Source organism: Cottoperca gobio, chromosome 19 (assembly GCF_900634415.1).
Source record: "Cottoperca gobio chromosome 19, fCotGob3.1, whole genome shotgun sequence".
In the NCBI taxonomy this organism is placed as follows: Eukaryota; Metazoa; Chordata; class Actinopteri; order Perciformes; family Bovichtidae; genus Cottoperca; species Cottoperca gobio.
The window spans coordinates 7646577-7667488 of NC_041373.1; the positions used below are offsets into that span (position 1 = coordinate 7646577).

At 39.8% G+C, this 20912-nt stretch overlaps 1 protein-coding gene across 1 annotated transcript in view; it reads left to right on the forward strand.

Annotated features, from left to right (window-relative positions):
- Positions 1-20912, forward strand: part of wnk4a (WNK lysine deficient protein kinase 4a) — a 45612-nt gene that overhangs the window by 4626 nt on the left and 20074 nt on the right. Inside the window, 5 exon segments of the mRNA XM_029455976.1 lie at positions 13063-13235; positions 13547-13767; positions 14241-14398; positions 17388-17478; positions 18309-18529. Of these exon segments, the coding sequence (XP_029311836.1) occupies positions 13063-13235; positions 13547-13767; positions 14241-14398; positions 17388-17478; positions 18309-18529 (864 nt within the window).

The following is a 20912-nucleotide window of genomic DNA, read 5'->3' on the forward strand; positions in this document are numbered from 1 at the left end:
CAACACTATCACACAGTCCAAATGTTTTATTCCCAATGTGCTGCATCCTTTTTTTCATTTTTATGCATTGTATCTGTAATATGATAATTGATTACATTTCATATAGTACATTTTCTTTCTTGTAACTTTTTCTGTCTTTGTGTTAAAAAACAAAAATATTCTATTAGTGATCAATTAGTCCCTTACCACATCTCCAATTTCAATTCAGATAGAATGCATAGTATAATAAAGTGAAATAAAATGGCTCTTCAGTCTGATTATCAGGCTGATTTTATCACACATTACATTTTCCAGTAATTTAAGAAATTGTTGTGGAATAAATTGATCAAGAACTTTAGATCTTCAAAGGCTGTAAATTTAGATCTGTTACGAAAACAAGCAAGGCAACAAAAAAACCTTCCCAGGCGGCCGATACCAAGCAACCCTTCCCCCACAGGCTCTCAGGTGCCATATAGGCAACATAAACTGGGCTTTGATGGAAATGTAGAGGTGATAAAAAATGGATGAGCCATTGTATGGTCCCTTCCTACTTCCATTCAATCTACAAAAAGAGTTTACCTACTGTACTTCTTACTGTATGTCATTCATATTGCTACTTGCACTAAACTGCCACACATTTGAAATGCTAAATAATGAGCATGAAGCTTCTATCCAGCACAACTAACAGCACAGTGAACTTCTTAGTATTTGATCAGAGTGACTGTACTGTAGCGCTTGTCCTTTTTAGTGAGCTCTCTTTAAAGGGCATTTGTTGCACAATACCTAGTCTTATTCAAGGGCAGCAGCCAGCTAGTTTCCTCCAGCCTGAAGCAGACACTTTTATACTCATGTTTCATTTTTTAAACCCAAAGCAACACACATTCTTTAATCATGCTCTATATAAACAGCCCCACCATGCTCTGCTTCGCTTCAGCCACTTGTATTTTCATCACTATCAGTCTTTATGAGGGCCATGCTTAATGCAAGGTCAGCTTGAATGCACTTAAAAATACCAATTAGCCAATTCCTTGGATGCATAACTATAGACAGAGACAATTTCTCCTCCTTGTTTTGGAGAATATTTTGGCTAGTGAGAACTTTCTTTGTGGTAACCCTTTGGCTGGCTTGGCTGCTTGTGTTTAGTTAGCATTTAAAGGAATAGTTCGTCATTTTGGAAAGTACACTTATTCTCTGTCTAGATTTAGATGAGAAGATTGATGGCTCTCATGTCTGTCTGCTAAATATGAAGCTACAGCCAGTAGTTGGTTAGCATAAAAACTCAAACCAGGGGGAAACATCTCAAAATGTGGAAAAGTAGAAAAACAAGTTTATATTTCTCAAAGCAAAGAGTTGAAAAAAGCATATTTTTGGTGTCAGCACTAGTATTTAAATATTTTACCCAGCTCCTGTCATCATTCGTTTTCAGCTTTGGCGCTTAAACGACTTCAGACACAGATTAAAAAATGGATGAATGATTTCAGTCAGTTTTCAAGCAAAAAACATTCACTGGTTCCACCCTCTCAAATTTCAATATTTGCTGTGTCGTTATATATAATTGTTGATTATCTCTGGGAACTTATGATGAGCATATTTCAGAATTGTCTGACATTTTATAAACCAAACAATGATTCACAAAGAAAAAGATAAAAGGGACATATTGATCTCGATTCAGAAATAATTGTTAGTTTCAGCTCGACTGTATGTTTAAAAGCCGTTAGTGTCAAGGAAACAGAGTTACCTAAGGACCAAATGAAAGGAGGAGGTGTGATGGTGGAAGATTGCATCACCCCTGCTGTAGTAACAGTTGGAACCATTATTGCAGTGAAAGTGGGCTCACTGGCAAAGAGCTGGAAGCTGCACTGTTTTATGTTTCAGCTCAGAGTTTTTAAAGCTCCGTATTAAATGAAAGCTGTAAAATCGTATTAACGTTTTGCTATTCTGGTCTGCGGTTTTGTATTCTGAGTTATGAGGTTAAAGAACAAAGCATCATTTTACTGTTGCCTCTCTCCTCATGCTCGCCTGGACCTCATACAGGCCCGGCTGTGTAACCTTTATCTGAATGTGGCCTGTGTTCAGTGACATAACACAAGCTGCGGGCTTCCTATCAGTTCTACTGTAGCCAACATCAACACTGTCTTTCCTCGCCGGGTGCAGCCAGATCCAGCTTATCAGGGCCTGCCAATGTTCTCTATGGAGAAAGTAAAGGAGGCCTACATTTACACATGGCAGCGCGTCACTTTGACGTGAGGGCTGTTTGTTTGTTTGCTTTAGCTCTGCGCGGTCTTGAGAGGAAGGGCGCTCTGTGTCACCTATAAAACATGTACTGTACTCATGGGGTGGTTGTGCTGCGAGATACAGCTTGTCTGTATCATACAGTATGCACTCAGTGCTGAAGCTAGATAACAGTGTCTCTTTGGCTGCTGTTGATAGTATGTCAGTGTCTTATTTAGGGTGGATGCTGTAGTGACAAGCTGGGGCAGCATGGTGGCTCCGTGCCCAGGGGCCTGGGGCCGCTTGGTGTGTTTGTACGTTTCTGTTGGAAACTAAATTGCACGTTGGTGTGAGATTAAGCGTGAATGTGCTTTTCGACATTTCTTAGCCTTGTGATAGACTGTACTGTACCCTCTCACCTAATCCATGCTGGAGGGGGCTGCAGCCCTGCTCAGTGACTCTGAACAGGATCGAGAAAATAGATGGATGCATGGTACAAGAGAAATACACCTAGAAGCATTCAGGTGTCAAAGAATTAAGGAATCAGAGTTGCTAAAGGCAGTTCCCGTAGTTTTGCAAACTTTTAAATGATAATTTATTAGTGTATTAAATTAAGAACGACATGTTTTTCTATGATACGTAGCCTATCACCATCGCCTCCGCCAAGGCGGTTATGTTTAATCTTTGGTTTGTTTGTTTGTTTTTTTGTCAGCAGGATTATGGATAAAACTATTGGACCGATTTTCATGAAACTTGGTTGAAGGGTGTAGCATGGGCCAAAGAAAGACCCTAATATATTTTAGAGCAGATCCAAATCACGGTGCAGATACACAAATTACTTTTTTACTTTCATTAACATTGCGAGATAGGGCTCGGCCTTGGCGTAGGTCTGCGCTCTCCGAGTGCGCTTCTGGTTAGTAGTGTATTTACTTTACATATAAAATAAACAAGATTTAATTTTTGTGAAACACAAAGCCTTTCAACATATCCAAGAACCGAAAGTATTCAGATGTAGGTCACACTATATTTATACTATAATTAATATTCAGTTTAAGAGTTGGAACATTTTTGATGAAGATAAGCCAGGAGTCAGGCTGCCGAGACAAACTAACACAGTGATCTGACTTTCTGTTTGTTTTTCTATTATGATATATTCTGGATGTTTGATGAGGCCTTAAACATACCAGAGAAGATATTATCAACTAAAAATGATCATAAGCTTCATCTGCTGCCTATCAGTATATTGAAAACATATATTTTGATCTGTCAGCAGTACAAAGCCTCTCAACATGAAACTCTGCCAGCCACACACTGGGAACACTAAGTGTTATAAACTGGTTCTACATAAAGTATGCCAGATGTAATGACTGAGCTATTGTACTGTTACGTACAGTACACAAGTGTGCTGTTGGCAAAGTCTGTGTCTCTGCTGAGTCACTGCTTTTATTGGGATCCCTCTGTACTGTTTGATTCTTGATGTGAGAGAAGTGGTCCAGGCTTGTTTAAAGTTTTCCAGCTTCCAGTAATAGTATTCTGTGGTGACCCATTTATTACTCAATCACTGGCTCTGCTTCATGTGGAAAGCTGGTTTTGACACCAGGAGCATCCTTTCAAGATAACATAAATATCAATTGCTCTGGAAAAATATTTTGTGTTTACAGTAATAACATTGGCTCTGTCTTTTTAAGGGCGCAAAAATACGATATATTCAGAATATCTGTAACATATTTACCCATTGTATATGTGTCCTGGATGCTCTCCATCAACGGGATGTAATCAACGCGTATCAGATTCTTCCTAAGATGATTCCTTACAGACTTAAGGCCTGTATGCACAGTTCAATAACAGCAATCTCGCAGGTTAATTGCATGTCACGCTGTGCAAGATGAAAAAAATAAATAAAATGTTGTCTTCTGATGGATAAGTTTGTAGATGTTGGTCGTAGCAGCAGTCACATTGAGAGAATTTGGCCCTAAATAAGAAGACAATGTCAGATTTCTGTTCGCCAAAAGCTTTAAATTGGACGTTATTGGACTTTGCAGTAATATCTAGGCTAAGGCCATCATTTAAGGTTGACGATGGGTCTGCAACTATCAAATACTTTCTTTGTCCATTTCCTTCACTTTGAATTATCAGAAATTAGTGACAAATATTCATCATGATTTTCCAGAGCCCAAGCTTCAAATTGCTTGTTTTCTGTGATCCGAGAAAAAACAGCAAATCCACATAATTCAGCTTGTTAGAATATTGATAATCAATTAATGGTTTAAATAATTTATCAGTCTATTGACTCAATCAACTAATTGTTTCAACACAAGTTGACGATCACCACGTTTCTCAACTTGCCAGTCCCATATCGTACAGTATGTACGAAACGTCAGTGTACATTTTCTAAATATCTGTTCTCTGCACAGTGTTTTGAGTATTGACAGTGTGGGACTGTACAGCCTTTCCTTTAGAGGAAAACATGTGGTCACCCTGCAGTGTGGGCCCAGGAGAGGCCGGAGTCCTGCTTCCTAAACAAACCAAAGACCTCAAGTTTTAATAGGCCTAGCTGTTGGCGCTCTGAAGCCATAGTTGGTAAGGGAAAAAACTGCTCCACGGGGTCACCTCTGGTCATTTCTGAGCTGACCATGTGTGTCGGAGCGTGCAGGACGGAAGTGTCGGGGGTGTAAATGTGCTCTAAATTACCATTTGAGACCTGGGATGAATCGGCCATTGGTGTACAGTAATGGCTCAGTGTGTTTGGGGCACATTGCAATACCCGTCAACAAACACTGTCATGTGTTTTCTCAGTCAACAGAAAACATAAATGTGTTTTCCTCCCAGGTTTGAACTGTGCAGTCTCAGTTCACATTTATCTACAACCTCTGTGGGTTTCTTAAGTTAAATTCATGCTCTCAAAATATCCATTGTTTTGACTCTTTACTGGCCAGAGTTGAGCAGCCAGTCGAGGATTCATAAATCTTTCATCTAATCCTGTGACAAGGGCACCGCTCGCATACCGTCACTTCGTAAACTGTATCCGGTGCTGGTTGCCAGTGGCACATGATAGCACATCCTTGTTTGTGAGTGTAACACTATGCGGCTGCACCCGCTCCTGCAGCCAGAGCTAAAGTGGAGTACAAACAAACTAGTCACCAAAAATATAGTTTCAACAGGTTTCATTTCAGTTAAATGTTTCATTTTGTTCTTTTTGCCAGACTTTGACAAAAACATCTATACAAAACAAATATCTTTTTGATTATGACGTCAATGAAAGAGTTATTTTCAGGTATTTGGAATTTCAAGTGGTATTCAAGGACTTTTTTATCAGCTTTCTAAAAAGCAATATTAATAAAGACAAATGCCACGAGATGAAAGCACCTTCTCTGCTTGCGTACTGTTGCTCAGCCTGAGGTCATTGCAACCTCAAAAGGTTTTGCTCTACAGCCCTCCTGGTCATATCTCAGTCCAGTAGTAGTTGCCAACATAGCTTAGCATATATTGTCCTTCTTGCAGTACCAGATGTGTAGAGCTTTCTGCATCAGCACAGATCAAACAGTGACAGCTTTAGTGACGTCCAGACCAGTGGCTCCCAACCTGGGGGTCAAGATACAGTAAATATCAGGCGTGAGATTAGATTAGATTCAATTAGATTCAACTTTATTCTCATTGCAGGTACTAACACAATTAAATGCAGGGAAGATTGCCAACTAAGAAAAAATAAATTATAGAAATTCTCTACCAATTTCTCATAGGAAATAAAGTGTTTTAGAGTTAAAGTCTTTATTAATGATTGATTCACAATTTACAAGTACTTTACAGATCATTTAAAAGACATTTATAAGAATAAACTTATGACCCACAAGCTAGATTAATGGTTTACCAACATTTATGATTATATTTCTAGACTATATTTCTAAATAGAATAGTTTTTCCACAACCTGGCAACCCCAAACATTGTTAATGGTTTATAACTGATCAATAACATATTAGTAACTAATTGATAAACTTAAGTGAGATATTTCTTGAATACTGGATACTTTTTCAGGCCTGTAGAAAATGATTGAAATTAAACAATCTGGAATGCAAACATTTTGGGAACCTTTGGCCTTTTCGTATTCTGCTTTTCTGTGTGTGTGAAATCCAAATAAACTCAAATGAACCATATAAACAAGTATGTACTGATACTGATACTGTTGCTGGCTCCAGAAGATCTAAGGAATCCGCCCAGGAGGGATACACCTTTAAAACCTCTCAGATCCATATTTTCATGTCATGTCATGTCTGTAGTAACGGCAGCCCGGACCATAATTATTGTAAACAATTAAAAAGTAATTACGCCTTAATCTTCTGATCGGATTCGGGAGTTTAGTGGCTCCATCTGTGAATGGATGATTTATACTAATAAAGGTAATTATTAAGAAACAAGTTGAAAAATGTTTGATGTTCAGATTATTAAAAAAAATGATTGACGTCTTTTTTGGCATATGTCGCCATTATGACACATTCTTGGAAGCAAATAACATAATAAAAAGTCGAACAGGAGAAGGTAAATCAGTAGCAGTGGCAGAAAGGTTATAGCACACAGATTGTTGTTTGTGGCTGCCTCGGTTGCCTGGCCACTTTCCTCAGTTTAATCAGGTTTAAGATCCCACAGATTCGCCTTGGCTCTTCATAGCTGCCGTAGACGTAATTGACGTGACAGGCTGTTATGGCCGCTGTGCCTAACACACAATTTTCAATAATGGCCCTCGGTGTGCAGGAGGAGGAACACCTAGATATATGTTGTTTTATTTATGGAAGAATCTCATGTGACATTGAATTCTTACACAGCTTCTCCATTAAGTAGGCTTTTGACATCAGTCATTTAGTCGAGTGAGTCACTAACAAGCTGTGGCGAACAAGAGCTACGTAATAAAAATGCAGAACATTTCTCTTGTTTTAGATTTTGTGTTTCAAATTGCTGATAAAACGGTTGACACCTAGTTTTAACCTTTGGTCATCAAAGAAATCACGTCATCGTATTTGTGCCAGATTGGAAAACCAAGCTGTTCTGCTGTACTTCTTTTGAGGACAAAACTATTACAGGCTTTATCCTCCAGGCATCTTGTGATCTGTCTGTGGTTGGCTGAGTTTAGTGAACAGGACAAAGTGTTTGTTCCATTCACACTCTTCTCTTCAAATGTCATTACTCTGAGAGAACCGCCCTTATACTCCCCTCTCCAGCATTTCAAAGCTTCCCTCCCTCGCAGGGTTATTTGATCAGATCGGAGCATCAATGTCCTCTCGTCTCCCATTTAACTTGAAAAGTGTGACAGGTCAAACTGCATACACCCACCGCCCACGTTACAAAGGAGGCATTGTTCTTGAATTACTGATGAATTATTGTCTTTAATCAGCCTGGGTAATTCCTTAAACATCTTACACATTGATGTGTTGACATTGCAGCTTACAAGTTAAGCATTTAATGTACACCTATAAGCAACTGTATATAAGTCATGTGCATTATCACAAGCTGCCATGTCAAAAGCACAACACAAGACAATGATACAGTGCTCGTGGATGTGAAGGAATGAGGTGGAGCAGGTGGGTAGCATGCAAGGAGAAGTTACCAGTTACTGTAATTGCACGATACCAATCTCTAGAAAAGCAGGAGGATTATTAAAGAAGAGAGGCCTTAAAGGACTGTAGTGTAAGTGCAGAGCAGTTTATAGAAGAATGCTAACTGAGCTTTTTACTGAGTCACTAAAAGCAAACACTCACAGGTTAAGAGATGTCAAGAATAACAAAGTAAACACACCAAAGACATACGATCTCCCGGCTCTCAAACGTGGTGACGCAATACTGTCTACTGTACAATGCAGAGAACAACCTTATACCTGTGCAAATATATTAAAGCTCGACCCATAAATTGACCAGGATGATATATTGGCCGATATTAGCTTATTGCATAAATCAGCACAAATATTCCAAAGTAGATTTGAGTTCATGCGTGTCTCCATTACATAGTTTGTCCACCAGAAAACAAAGACAAGTGGATTTTTCTGTAAAATGTACCGCACAAGTGTATTTTCACCTATTTAAAATGAATAGAGAGATTTAAAGAATCCAATGCTATGTGCTATATATACATATACGGGCTATAAAATGTCTTCATATATAGAAAAACTATCTAAACTACAGGGGAAACTGAAACATGGGAAACCGCTTTTCACTGTTGAAACACACGAAAGGTCTCTCTTACTTGTGCAGGTAATTAGCCGGGCGCCACAACTCAGGTCAGTCTGCTGGTGTGAGAGCAGCAGTCAGTGGTTGGCTTGAGTCCTCAACCCTGATGAGATTAATGGCTAACCTCCCTGTGCCCGCTCCATTTACAGAACATTTCAGGTTTCACACTGTCACCTCAGTTCTCACCTACAAACATCTAAATGCGACACTGTACTAGTGTAAGTGACTACGTGTGTGTTTATACAAAGCGTATGTCAGTCAAAACGGGTATGTCAGTGTTAGAGGCATGAGGTCAGACGTTTTTCTTTCCCCTTCTTTGCCTTTGACCTCAATCCCCATATCTTGGCTAGCTGGACGTCACCGCCTCTGAAGCAGTGCAGGTTCTCTCCTGCCTACTCTGTCATCAAACGGGTTCTGTGATCTCTGGTCTTTATCTGCAGGGCTCCTCACTGTCAGCATCTGGAATTCGGGAGTTATGGCCTGTTAACAGCTTTCTCAATAATATGTTTTATGACAGGAAGAAGAGGAGAGGGCCTATCTTTTAGTCCCTGAAAGGGTTCAAACTGAGGTCAAGGTAGATGGGAAAATATGCATGATGAATTAGATTATTTCTGGGATACACACAAAGTTTTTATTTGACATATTAGTACATATGAACATAGTCTCTGTCTGCCTTGATCCTACACTGCTTATCTACAATTAAAAGCTGCTTTTTTTAGGGCGGAAACAAATATTTGTCTAATCTTTATTTATTTTTCATTTTCTATCACAATTTCCCAGAACCCTTTGACTTAAAGGATATGTTCTAGATTTTTCGTCTTGTCACCAAATCCCATGATCGCCAACAATGAATCGATCCTACTCCCACTGTAGTCTATTTTTGATTTAATCCCACATACACCGTCCTGCTGCCGTACAGTATAAATACTCACTAAAGCACCAAATGTATGTTAATCTGCGGGTGAAAATAGTCCCCAAAAAATTCACTATTTACTCTTGTTTAACACAGTTTTAGGAAATTACTCTTTTTACTGTTACTTCATATTTGTGACCTGTTGTCAAAGATTTATGTCCTCAGGATGGAAAAGTGTGTGACAAGGACAGGATGGGGAAACTAATAAGTGACGCACCAACACACAGTTGATTTTGGTGTTTTTTTAATGGGATTAGAAACTATACTTAACATCATTTTGAATGCAGATCCCTGTATTCAAGACATGGATATGAAAAACTGCATTGAAACCCCAGCTTCCAACCTTTAACACACATCCCTGCGGTATATAAGTGAATCCATTTTTTCATTTGCCTTATTTTTCTCTCTGTGTATTGTCAAGATTCCTACCGGTCCCACAGTCTGTCCCCACTGACCGGAAGTTTCCTCAAATCCTGGTCAGATTTACTGTATCTGTTCCAGTGTAGCATCAGGACAGTGCAAACTGTTCATTCCCGAATTAAGCCACAGTGTACACCACCTGGTTGGTTGCAAATGTTGGCTGACATGCCGTGTTCATGTCCTGGTTGTCATAATAGGGGCGCTGACGGGGACTTCTTAATGCCAGTGGCTCCTCCACCATCAACACTGCTTATGTAACTCCACTTCTGTGGCACCAAGCCCAAATATTTAGAACCCTAGCTAGTGCAAACCCCCAACTCAACACACACACCTCCCTGCAGCAGCAGCTAAGAATAAAATATCCAGCTGGAGGAGATCAACGTATGAGAAAACTTTAGCAGAGGCTCCTTCACACACCTCTTAATCTAGACTGTTTTTATGGATATACTCGTTTGTCTTTTCAAAACCGAGACAGTTTGTTTTTGTGGCTCCCCCCTGCATCGCTTTCTCCAGTGTTGCGCAATGTTTTTTGGCCTCATTTTTCTAAGAGGGTAGCGGGGGAGAGAGTGGTTAGGGGCAGAGAGATGCAGTCAAATATCCGGTGGAAAAGTTAGATAGAAGCCTTGCACAGCTGTCACCAGAGGATTCCTTCTTTAGGAAATGCCACAGGGCTTCTGACTAAAAATAGAAAGAATTAAGTCCAATTGAAACACATATTGAAAATAAATAATCTTTATTGACTGACGAATTTGTGGATTTCATGATGTGAAAATCTAAGTCGAACTGAAACGTTAATGTGTGGTTGGTATTCGTTTCTGCTATTAGTCACAGCTTAAGTGCGTATGCTCACTGGGAGGAGGCATTGTTACGGTATGTTATCCTAAAAGTAGCCCGCACCAATAACAATACAATCACATAACAGCGTTGCAGTGTTAACACAGCTCATACTTTGTTGTTTCCATCTGTACTTAACTTTCCACTACATTTTACACATCTTTGACATTTTAAATGAAGTTTGCTGGGCTGACTTTATGAAATAATATCCAGTTTGTGAATTTTCTGAACAGTGTTGCTCAGAGTTGCTACAGCAGGACTTTTGTTATTTCCAAGAGCCCCTCTGAAGTTGCCAAACGCGTCTGCATTTAGTATTTTGTAATCATGCTGTCCAGCATGCCGAGCTCTAGTAAGTCCTGCGGTTTTGGAAGTGTCAGAGTCTCCAAGTGGCTCGGCTGCGTGCCACAGCTAACGCATGTTATACTGACTGTGTGCTGCACAGCCGCTGCACAGGCGACTATCCACAGGAGACAAAGCTCGCTGCACAGGGGTCTAGTGTTATCACGCTTAGATACACAAATATCCAGATGCACATCAACCCATAAACCCTCTGACTCACTCACCCTGGCTCACGCCATCATTTGTGTCATGTTGTGTCTGTTTTTCCTGATCTATTGTGATCTGTAATGCGAATAACCTCAACGTCCACGTCCGTAATCTGTTGTCTTTAATGTCCCTAAAACTAAACAGATCTATGAAGCACAAATTACATTCAAGTTGAACTGAGTTTTTCAGAAAATCTAATAGCCTTTGTTTTAGTCATTTATTGAAGATGTTTTTGCTTTTTGCAAACCATTTAGTATTTCTGACAGAGGTCTTGCGTATGAGGAATAAAGTGCAGCCTTCGCATCATAAACTGATCACTATCCACCTAAAAGCAAAACACTCGTTCAGAAGTCGCCTCTGTGTCTTGCTTTCGAGCCGATGGCCTCATTGAGTTGCTGATGTAAAATGACATCTTGACAGGTGACTGACGCAGGTAAAAGGGGCTCCTGCGCTGTGAGACAGGGCAGGTCTTCAAACTGTCTGATTGATGCGTCAGCTTAGCGTTAGCAGCAGCACCTCTTCCCTCACTGGGAGCAGAGAGGAAGGAGAGAGAGAGAGAGAGTAGCGGTCAGGGGGATTGTAAGCGTAAACATATACAGAGCATTTTTCCCAGAATTCTGCCTCAATGCAGGATTCATGGTCCTGAAGTCTCCCAGGAGTTTTCCACTAACCACCCACCACAGGCAAACTTACTCCCAACAGCAGCTAAATTGGGCCATTCATCCTAGAGGAAGCACAAAAATGTCTTTGTTCACTCAGCCTGATTGCAGTGTTTGGTCCACTTTTACATGGATTTCGGAAACCACCCCCTTAAATGTGTAAAGTCAGAGTTCCACTTATTGGAAAATAAATGTGATTATGTAACTGGAGGGTCGCCCAGATGGATGAGCCTGTGGTTTACCAGTCCCGCAGCGAGCTTCTTAGTTAAAGTAACAGTGATCTATTAAGTTGGTCCCGTGTATTTGCACACCGTGTTTATTGCTACCTTCTTACGTAACCTCTCATAACCCTGACAAGACTGGAGCTCTGCAACTCAACTGTCAACACAACTGTGTTTTTATGGTTGACAAAACAATCTCCCTTCAAGGTCCATTCAGTGGAGCTTTCAATCATATCCCATGACCTTCATTGGCTGATGCAGTTTGTCCATTAAATTGTACATGTTTACTTCTCGTCCTTATTGGCTTCAAAGTTGAGCTTCAAAGTTAATTTGTGAACATGGAAACAAAACAGTGTCACCTCAAGGTCAATTTCTTGAAGTGAGTGTTTACAGGTTTTATCCCGGTGTCCAGGTGTTTGGAGTTTACCACTGATCATTCTCTGCTATGTGTGCAGATGCAGCCTCACGTTGACTTGTATCTAGATAGTCAGTAAAACAATAAAATATGCTGATAAACAATGTAATCATTACACGCCGGGATAAAAGGAAAAGTCTGACGCTTTCTTATTTCATTATTGGTAATAAAAGCCAGCAGAGCATTATTGTTGTGAATTTCTAGCCTGCTTCCCGACCTCAGAATCACATATGAGTTAACCTCTCCCACCAACCAATAACGCCCTTCTGTGTTTACTGAAAATGACAGTGGGATGAATACGTCAGTCACTACGGATTGTTGAGAACAAAACAGAACATCTCCCCTACCAAGCAGAAATTGGCAAACATAACATGGATACAATGTCAAGCAGAATAGAAATGATTAACAGGCTCATGAATTTCCCCTGGAGGATCAACAAAGTCTTATAATGTTATCATATCCAGCCACAAACTGGGTTCATCCCCAACTGCCGAGATTACTCAGTCGGTACAGAAAGGACTCAGTGGTTAATTTGTCGAAGAATCAAAGACACATATGCACGTTCCTCATGCTTCATGTAAATATCCCGAATATTCTCAAAACCAGGATACTACTGTGCACATAATCATAACCACCGGATTTTCTTTGCAGACCCGTAAGCTGACCAAGGCAGAGCGACAGCGTTTCAGTGAGGAGGTGGACATGCTGAAGGGCCTGCAGCACCCGAACATCGTCCGCTTCCACGACTCCTGGAAGTCGACGGTCAAGGGCCACAAGTGCATCATCCTGGTGACTGAACTCATGACCTCAGGCACGCTCAAGACGTGAGTTCTCAGGTGTTACATTTCTCACATGGCGGATATCCTTTTTCCAAATAAAACTCTTCCACGTCTTCCATATAAAAGAGGATATTTGTGTCATGTTTGACAGCTTTGTCTTTGGCTTTTAAAGGAGGTATGATGAAAGGTGCAGAATAAATAATGGCTCCACTTGTGGATACAATGTTCTGGGAGAGAATTCAGGAAACTAGCTGACTTCCTCTTGGCTGTCAAAATAAAAGATCAATTATTTCTAGCACTTTGTCTTCTTGCATGTTTAGAATGGGGAGTTTAATCTTATCCTCCTTTTGTTTTAGGTACTTGAAGAGGTTCAAGGAGATGAAGCTGAAGCTGCTGCAGCGCTGGAGTCGTCAGATCCTCAAAGGGCTTCACTTCCTGCACACGCGCACTCCTCCCATCATCCACCGGGACCTCAAGTGTGACAACATCTTCATCACCGGCCCCATCGGCTCCGTCAAGATAGGAGATCTGGGGCTGGCCACTCTTAAAAGTGCCTCTTTTGCTAAAAGTGTCATTGGTGAGTGTAAATGTGGTCAGATAGTTTACACACATCTCTACTTCCACTGATGTCAGAAAGAAATTGAACTTATGACACAGTTTTGCTTCAACTAACAGTTTATAACTATTTAAAAACTCTTTGGAAATGGGCTGAAACCAACTTTGTCCTGCTTGGATGCCGTCTTCTTTGCCCCTGCACACGAGCAACCCTAACTGTAGATGCTCTACATTTCTGCCTGTATTTTTAAACCATTACTCAGATGACTGAAGCACGTGCAGGAAGTGTCAGCCATCCGACACGTAAAAAGATTTGTTGACTTGATTCTTGTTGAATTTAAATCCAAATCAAACACTTTCTGCTTAATTAATTTACAAAGAGTAATGTTTATACTAATGTACCTTTACATAGTTCTAGCTAAGTTAATTTTGTATGTACAGTGGTAGTAATAGAGTAACGGTTGTCCTTAACCTCTCCCCTCTGAACCCTGACAGGAACACCAGAGTTCATGGCCCCAGAGATGTACGAGGAGAAGTACGACGAGGCGGTGGACGTCTACGCCTTTGGAATGTGCATCCTGGAGATGGCCACCTCTGAGTACCCGTACTCCGAGTGCCAAAACGCTGCCCAGATCTACCGCAAAGTCACCAGTGTAAGTAAAGAGAAGGAGGGAGGACCACCTCGTTTTTTTAAAACCCGTATTTAATGTAATGGTCCACATGTGTTTCACATGTGCACACTGGAATTAAACCGAGAGGATATCTTGTGTAGAAGTCTGGATATCCTGAATTGTTGGAAAGAAGTGGGGCCCACATGGAATGAAAGTCTCGTTTTGTCTATTAAAGGCTCAGTTTTGTCCATTACAAGCTCAGGGTGTAGGACTGTACCGTAATCTGACCAGGTTTCTGTTTTCAACCCGCAATCATGACGCAGGATCGCACATGTTTGACTCACTGATTGCCAGTGTCTTTACCATTTTAAAGTCTACTGGAATATTCCCTTCTCCATAAAATATTGTTTTCAATGGAAAACTGAAGTGGCCTATGGACACTGACGTTTGCTAATTTTCTGTCTGAAAAGCTTGTTATGCCTTACAGAATTATTATTTTTTATTAAAGAATGATATCTTGTTCTTGCACTGGAAGATATCTGTGTAAGGATGAAGGATCGCAGCCCAGTGCCCACTTATAGGACGCAAACTGATCTTGGATTCAGATCTTATCAGAAGGTTTTACTCAGAAAAAAATGTATGACTTCTTTGAAAAAAGACCAGAAGCAGCGTGGTGAGTTTTAAGAGCGTAGCATTACAACAGTGGCCTTTGGCTGCCGAATGTCTTGCCTTTCCCGGGTGCCAAGCACAGCGATGACGCCACGGTGGGCATAAGCAGGCGACTGTAAAATTATATGTTTTGGAATTTGTGTCCCACTCTCCACTCACACAGAGACGGCAGTTTCTTTCGTGTCTGTCACATATGCAAAGAAAATAATGTCTGACGGAGGATGGAAAGTCGGAGTGGGTCTGGCTCCACCAACAAGACAACATAATGTTCCATGTGCAGTCAGGGAGAAGCTTACCCATGCAACACGGTTTAATAAAAATCACATTACTTGTGCCTTTCGAGATTTGTTTATGTTTTACGTTTATGTGTAGTACAGAAGTCATCTGTCAATTAATTGGTATGGCAGCCAACCTATACACTTATGTAACTGTTCACTTATATGACTGACTTGTAGTTGAAGTCACTTGCTATTAAAGGGACATACAGTAGAGTAATACATACAGCTTCACATATGAAAGGCAGAACATAAACAAATGTTGTAAAGTCCTTGAGAATATTTTTGTTTTCCGTGTGGGTGTTCATAGACTTTCCTTTGCCTTGTTCATATGTTTTAATTTTAAAATAAATGCCTACTTACAGTGGGAAAATGCCTTCTCATATACACTGCAGGGCCAATACCATAGGCTTTAACTTGCTGATATAAAATTAAATAGTTAAAAATGCACATCACATGTCCTCGAGCCCAGATTTAGCAAATTTAAACTTCTTTTTTTGTTTATTATCATAGAAGTCTAAGTAAACCAGCAAATATTGGCATTTGAGAAGCTGCAACAAGTGCATTCTTGGCATTTTTACAATAGAAATAACTGAGAAAAACATTTATTTGTGAACCTCACTGTGCACAGGAACATTATCATGACCTTCCTCGAACTGTTGCCACAAAGTTTGAGCACACGATTGTCAGTGTACGCGGTAGTATTAAGATTTAATCGCCCCAGACAGAAAGTATATGTGCTGGTGTGTCCACTTCTCACCATATCATGTCAAATCTACGTCATAGAAAACCACATTTTGCCTTTAAGACATAACCATGCTTTATTCTTATATAAAATGTTTCCGGATCTGTCACCTGAGGAAATAAAATCACAAATTAGATTTGGATTGACGGTAAACAGATTTATTCTGAAGGTGCCTGTGAGAACACTGAAGAAAACTAAACAAAGAAACCTCTGTGCTCCACTTCAGATCCTCTGAATCACATTTCAAATATAAGATTACAGTATTGTTACTGAGTTTGGATGAAATGATTATGTAACGCATCATTGCATTCACTAAAGATTCAAGTCAAACACACTTGTTGCTGTTTAGAAAAAAGAACATTTCTCACAGCGTTCATCATTTGTCTCACTGTTAAAAGGGCAGAAATATCTTGAGACGATGATTTGGGGTCATAACAAGAAAGACAGCCCTTACTGTGTGACATGCCGGTCTGTAAATGTGATAACAAAGTGCATAACTCAGCTGGTTTTTCTGGTAAATGTAATTATTTGGGTGTTTTGACCTATCATCAGCTGGTTGTTTAGGTATCTGTATGCCAAACATCTTTTTGACCTCGACTCTTTGCTTTCTTATCAGTGTTTTTACAGGGATGGTAGCTCTGCTATAATCTATGTACATTCTCATGATAGCATTTAGAAAAACTCCCTTATTTAATATAAGTGAATAGTCCTGCCTGAATATGTTCTGTCTTGAGATAAACTTTGCATACAAGCTTCAGCTGTCAAGAGTTTAAAAATCCCTTAAAGGAGGGTTGGGTTTTTTCCATTTTCATGTGCTCTTGCTATTGTTCCCCTCTGGTGTTGACATGATCGCAGAGCCGAATGTCATGCTGGCTAGTGGCAGATGTCACAAAGCAGAGGATTACGTTAACATGCAGTGCAGACGGGAGTGGGAGGAGATCATTGCTGCTGATCACTTATTCTGTCTAAAGCACTTTCCTCTGGTACTTGTTGATTATAATATTATTAATAATATACCCTTTTTATGTATACAAGAAATGCAGCACAAAGTGCTTTACAATAAGGAAAAAGACATGAATGAAACTAAAAACAGAGATAGATTGCCATAATACACACTTGATAATAATGTAGGAAATAAGATAAAATAGGATACATAGAAAGCACAACATAAACAAATCTGTACCCATGTTTGCAGCATCTACATATACATCCATAAACAGAGCAGCAGCATTATAATGTCTCCTCCACTCCATTCTTATCTTTTATTTTATTTTGAGATTTAAGATAAAAAGTATCTCACACACACAGATGAAGTAAAACGCTTCTGATTTTCTTTCCACAGGGAATGAAACCTGACAGTTTCTACAAAGTCAAAGTCCCCGAGCTCAAGGAGATCATTGAGGGCTGCATTCGTATGAACAACGATGAAAGGTGTGAAAAATACACAACAATAAAAAATAACTGCATGAATAATGTATAAGTTTGATCTTTACGAAGTGCACTAATCCATATTCTAGGACTAATCTAGATTCTAGCTCATAACGCAGATACAATTATATTTTTTCAGCACAAAAATCTAAAAAGTTTCTAATCAGATTCCAAATGTAAACTCCCTTAAAATTATATATTTGTCAGAAAAGGACTAAAATGTTACGTTGGGGACAGAATGTGAAAAGGATGAGTTTGCTGTTTGTTTGATCTGGACTGTATAAAAATGACATTTTCTATCCGTTTTATTTGAGCATGACACAACCTCACCTACAGCTTCAGTTTTGAGAAATATAGGATTATGTTGCAACTTCTAACAAAAACAAAAACACAACCCAAAGAGGCAGCAGTATTGTATCAAAAACAATAACATATTTGGCTGACATTGTTGGTAGACATGTCTTTACTATACACATTGACCAAAACAAAACAGTCAACAACCCCACTTTTGATTATTGATGTGATTTTGCACTCCTGTTTTAGGAGTACATGTAAATACGAGAAAAATAATCAAAGTAACCTGATAGAAAGCATGTCTTGCATCCCTTTATTTTTAAATTAGTAGAACATGTAGAGCTTCCTGTTTTTCAAAGTAGGCCTAAACAATTGTGCCCTGTTTATTAAGCCCAATCAGAACCTGCTGCAGGATGCAAATACATTTCTCAAAGCTGATGTCCTTTTTGTATTTCGCTATAGACAAATGCAAATTATGAGAAACACCATTCGTACAAGGTTAAATCAATCCCCTCCAACTGATTTTCTTCATTTACTGCAGGTACACCATTCAAGGACCTCCTGGAACACCCCTTCTTTCAGGAGAACAATGGCGTGCACGTGGAGCTGGCAGAGGAGGACGACATGGTGAAGTCGGGCCTGAAACTGTGGCTGCGCATGGATGACACCAAGAAGCTCCACGGGAAGTACAAGGACAACAACGCCATCGAGTTCCTCTTTGAGCTCTACAAAGACGTGCCTGAAGAGGTGTCTCAGGAGATGGTAGGCAGACACATGAAGACAGTATGTTGTGAGGTCAACCCTTACTGCTTTACTGAGCCAGTTTGTTGCAGCCATTAGTGAGGAAATTGAGTAATTGATCTCAGATCAACAGATAGCTGGGACTACAGCCAACCCCCCACATGTTCTCTGTGTCCTGATTTAGATTTATGATGACAGCTTTTTATAGGTTTTCTGGTTAAGGCTGACTGGATATAGAGTTAGTATCGAACTCAATGTTCGTAACACCATTAAGCACCAGATTCCTCCTCCCAAAAGAAAGATGCAAGGTGGTTGGATGACAGCCTAAATTGGACTCAGTTGTAATGTTTCTTGTAGCTAATTATTCTAGATGTGAGGAGTTTACAGCACATTTCAGGGATAAGGTAACCACCATTAGGTCTGGTATTGCTCAGCTAAGGAGAGATTCCTACTTCACTATGAGAGGTAACCCTAGAGCATAGGTCTCAAACTTGCGGCCCGCGGACCAATTGAGGCCCGCTGGACGATATTTTGTGGCCCCCTACTTGACATCAAAGTTTAGTGTTAGTGCGGCCCGCGCGTTTTTCTCACACGCACCTTTTTTGCAGAGTCGTTGCACGAGTCGTTGCCCTGGGCGTTTTATATTTTTTTGTCAAGATCAACTGCGTGAGAAAGCCAAACATTTCCGTGCATACTCAGTCGCTCTTGATGAGAGCACAGACCTCACTGACACTGCGCAGCTCGCAATGTATGTCCGCGGTGTTGACGACAATTTTGAAGTGATCACAGTGATTCCAATGCATGGCCAGACCACCGCTCAGGAAATATTCCGCCAGTTGTGTGATGCATGTTCCTTTTGGGAGCACATATCTGTGTGAAAAGCTCTTCTCCACCGTGAACTTTAATAAGTCAAAGTAGGTCCAAACTTACTGATGAGCATCTTCAAGCCATACTGAGGGTCTCAATTGCTTCCTCCCTCAAGCCAAATGTGGCTCAGCTGTGTAAGAGGAAGCGCTGCCAGGTCTCTGGCAGCAAGGAGTAGGTTAGAGAAGCATATGTTCTGAAGAACCATTCATGTTCTGAACTGTTATTACTAAAGATTGAGAAGATTGGATCAGCTGTACAGTTTTGGAATACTTGAAACCCTTTTTTTGTGGAATATTTGATGCGACCCAGACTCGACCTCCAGCGGCCCCCAGGTAAATTGAGTTTGAGACCCTTGCCCTAGAGTCTTTTGCCCTGGCTGACACCGAAATGCTTATGACGGTAGTATCACAGTTTATGCCCCACACTTGCCCTCTTGATCCCCTCCTCACCACCTTTTAAAAAATAAATAAATAATGTTTTAACTGTTTACCAGATGAGCTCCAAGCTACCTTTTTAACTTTTCCTTACAGGCAGGTGTTTTTCCAACCAAACTTAAGAATACTTTGATGAAACCCATCCTGAAGAAAAACAACCTTTACTCATCCGCACTTTGCAATTTTAGACCAATTTCTAATCTTCTGTAGGAAAAGAAATTGAGAAATTTGTTTTTAAGCAGCTAAATTATTTTCTTACCGCAAACTGCATTTCATCATGTCATGTCATGTTTTCTGGCCCCTCATAGCACAGAAATGGAATTGGTGAAGGTTGTAAGCAACCTTTGAATCACAAAAAAACTCTCCTGACCTGAGTGCATCATTTATTACAGTCAAACACAATATTCTCATTGACAAACCACACCTCTAAAAAATAAAACATCAAATGTGGCATACCACAAGGCTCTATCCTTGGCCCAGTCCTTTGCAGTATGTATGTACTACCCCCTGGCAGTGTCATTAGGAGACATTCATCAATTTTCACAGTTATGCTGATGATACCGTACTCTACCCAGCTGTGTCTCCTGACAAAAGCTATAGATCAACTTCAACTCATCCTCACAAAATTCAGCTGCTCGTGTGTTGACCAGAAGCAGAGCACATATCACACCTGTTCCTAGTTTTACAAATTCCCAGTAAATTGTTGCAAAATAAGTTTTTGTTATGGTTAAAGACTCTCTCCACCTACCTACACTCCCTATTTTGAGTGTAATTAATGTGCCATAAAAGCCAAATGCACATCAATGAAATTCAAAGACAAATTTGACTCATATCATTATTATTATTATTATTATTATTATTATTATTATTATTATTATTATTATTATTATTATTATTATTATTATTATTATTAATATATTTATGTGTTATTATTATTATTATGAATGAATATAGATATTTATATTGTGAATTGTTTTAGCCACAATAATTGTGTTATGAAAATCTGATAACGTGACAGACGTAGTTTCAAAATGTTATTTATCCCATGGATATTGCTGATACGGTTACTTTGGAATACAAATGTATTCTAAATGTACTTACAG